The 1393-nt window shown below is 63.0% G+C and overlaps 1 protein-coding gene across 2 annotated transcripts in view; it reads left to right on the top strand.

Moving 5' to 3' along the window:
* The window catches only part of METTL13 (methyltransferase like 13), a 4574-nt gene extending 4128 nt beyond the window's left edge, over positions 1 to 446 (top strand). For both annotated transcript variants that reach the window (XM_010078858.1, XM_010078857.1), the window contains exon 7: positions 172 to 446. In XM_010078858.1, the coding sequence (XP_010077160.1) occupies positions 172 to 446 (275 nt within the window). The remainder of the gene's footprint in view (positions 1 to 171) is intronic.
* The last annotated feature ends 947 nt before the right edge of the window (positions 447 to 1393 follow it).

The raw sequence follows: 1393 nt of genomic DNA, 5'->3' as shown, positions 1-1393 counted from the left end.
GAATGTGGAGCTGGGCCAAGGGCGGCGGGAGGATGCCAGAACTCCCTGTGCTACCGCAGGGGAGCTGGTGGTGCCAGGGTGGCACCGATTCAGCAGCGTTGCTGCAGGGAGCAGGGGAGCGGGGCGGTGCATGCAGGCTGGCCTGAAGTCTTACCTTTTGCTCTGCTGCAGGAGTCTTCGTGCTCAACCTGGTGTGCCGTGATTCCCGGCTGAAGGAGTCCCTCCTGGCCACCCTCCGGGAGGTCTTCCCGCTGCTCTACGTACGCCCCATCGAAGGGGAGGTCAACGAGATCCTGTTCTGCCAGCCCAGCCCCGAGGGCCGGCAGGACCCCGCAGAGCTGGTGGCACGTGCCCGTGTGCTGGAGGGGGCCCTGCGGCAGCCTGGGCGTCCCTGGGACAGCTCGTACGCGCTCTCAGACATGCTGCAGGCTGTCAAGATCCTCTGAGAGGGGCCCTGATGCCGAAGAGAGAGAGGTCTTGGCATGGGTTCTCTGGCCCTGCAGTGGAGGCGTGCCCATGGCTGGGATTGCTGCCTCTGGAGTGCTCGTGCTGGCCTGGGTCTGCCTGAAGGATGGGACCAGCACAGGGAGGCACTCCCTGCCCCATGGCTTCCCAGGAGGGGGTCCAGGACCACCGAGGGCTGTGCAGCGTTGCGGTGGTGAGGGAAGGACGGTGCTGAGGGTCTGATAGGACTGTGGGTTTGGCTCTGTCTCCATTGCTTTCCTGTTGTGGCAAAAACATCACCTCAGCCTTCCCCTCCAGCAAAGTTCCTTCCCTCCGATGCTGCCTTTCCCTGCATCTCTGTGGCCCTGGGTGCTGGTGCCTGTGCAGAGCCCCAGCCCTGCCCCAAGCCTGGTTGCAGATGTGTGTGGGTGGGCCAAGAGCTGTGAAAATAAAGTGCTCAGGGCTGCTTTGAGGCCCATGGTGCTTAGCCAGGCTTATTTTTGGAGCTCCCAGCACCCCTGGAAAGGTGTGCTCACCTCCATTCCTCAAGGACATGTCCTGGGGGCAGGCGCCTGTGCTTGTACCCCACTGCCCCCTCCCCACTCACCTTCCCCAGGCTGGACCCCACCATGTGCCTGCTCCTCTTCTGCATCTCCAGCCATTGCCCCTGTGAACTGGGAACTCTATGAACTGGGACCTCTAAGCCCATGGGTACCCAACCCTTCTTCTCCCCCCTGGACCAGCAGGACCCAGCCCTGTGCTCCAGTCTGGGCACACTGACCCACAAGCCAGCACGCTGCTCACGCAGCCGCTGCAGGTCACCCTTCCTGCAGGATGAAAAGGCAGCAAGAAAACACCCATCAGGATGTTCCCACAGCACCCCAAGCCTGCCCAGGCGGCTCATGTGTGTGTCCCCTGAGGGTTGGAAAGCCTGGTCCCTCCCTGCGAG

The sequence above is a fragment of the Pterocles gutturalis genome, unplaced genomic scaffold (assembly GCF_000699245.1).
Source record: "Pterocles gutturalis isolate BGI_N339 unplaced genomic scaffold, ASM69924v1 scaffold20473, whole genome shotgun sequence".
Lineage (NCBI taxonomy): Eukaryota > Metazoa > Chordata > Aves > Pterocliformes > Pteroclidae > Pterocles > Pterocles gutturalis.
The sequence above is the reverse complement of the archived record's forward strand: the minus strand, read 5'-3'. Positions and strand labels throughout refer to the sequence as shown.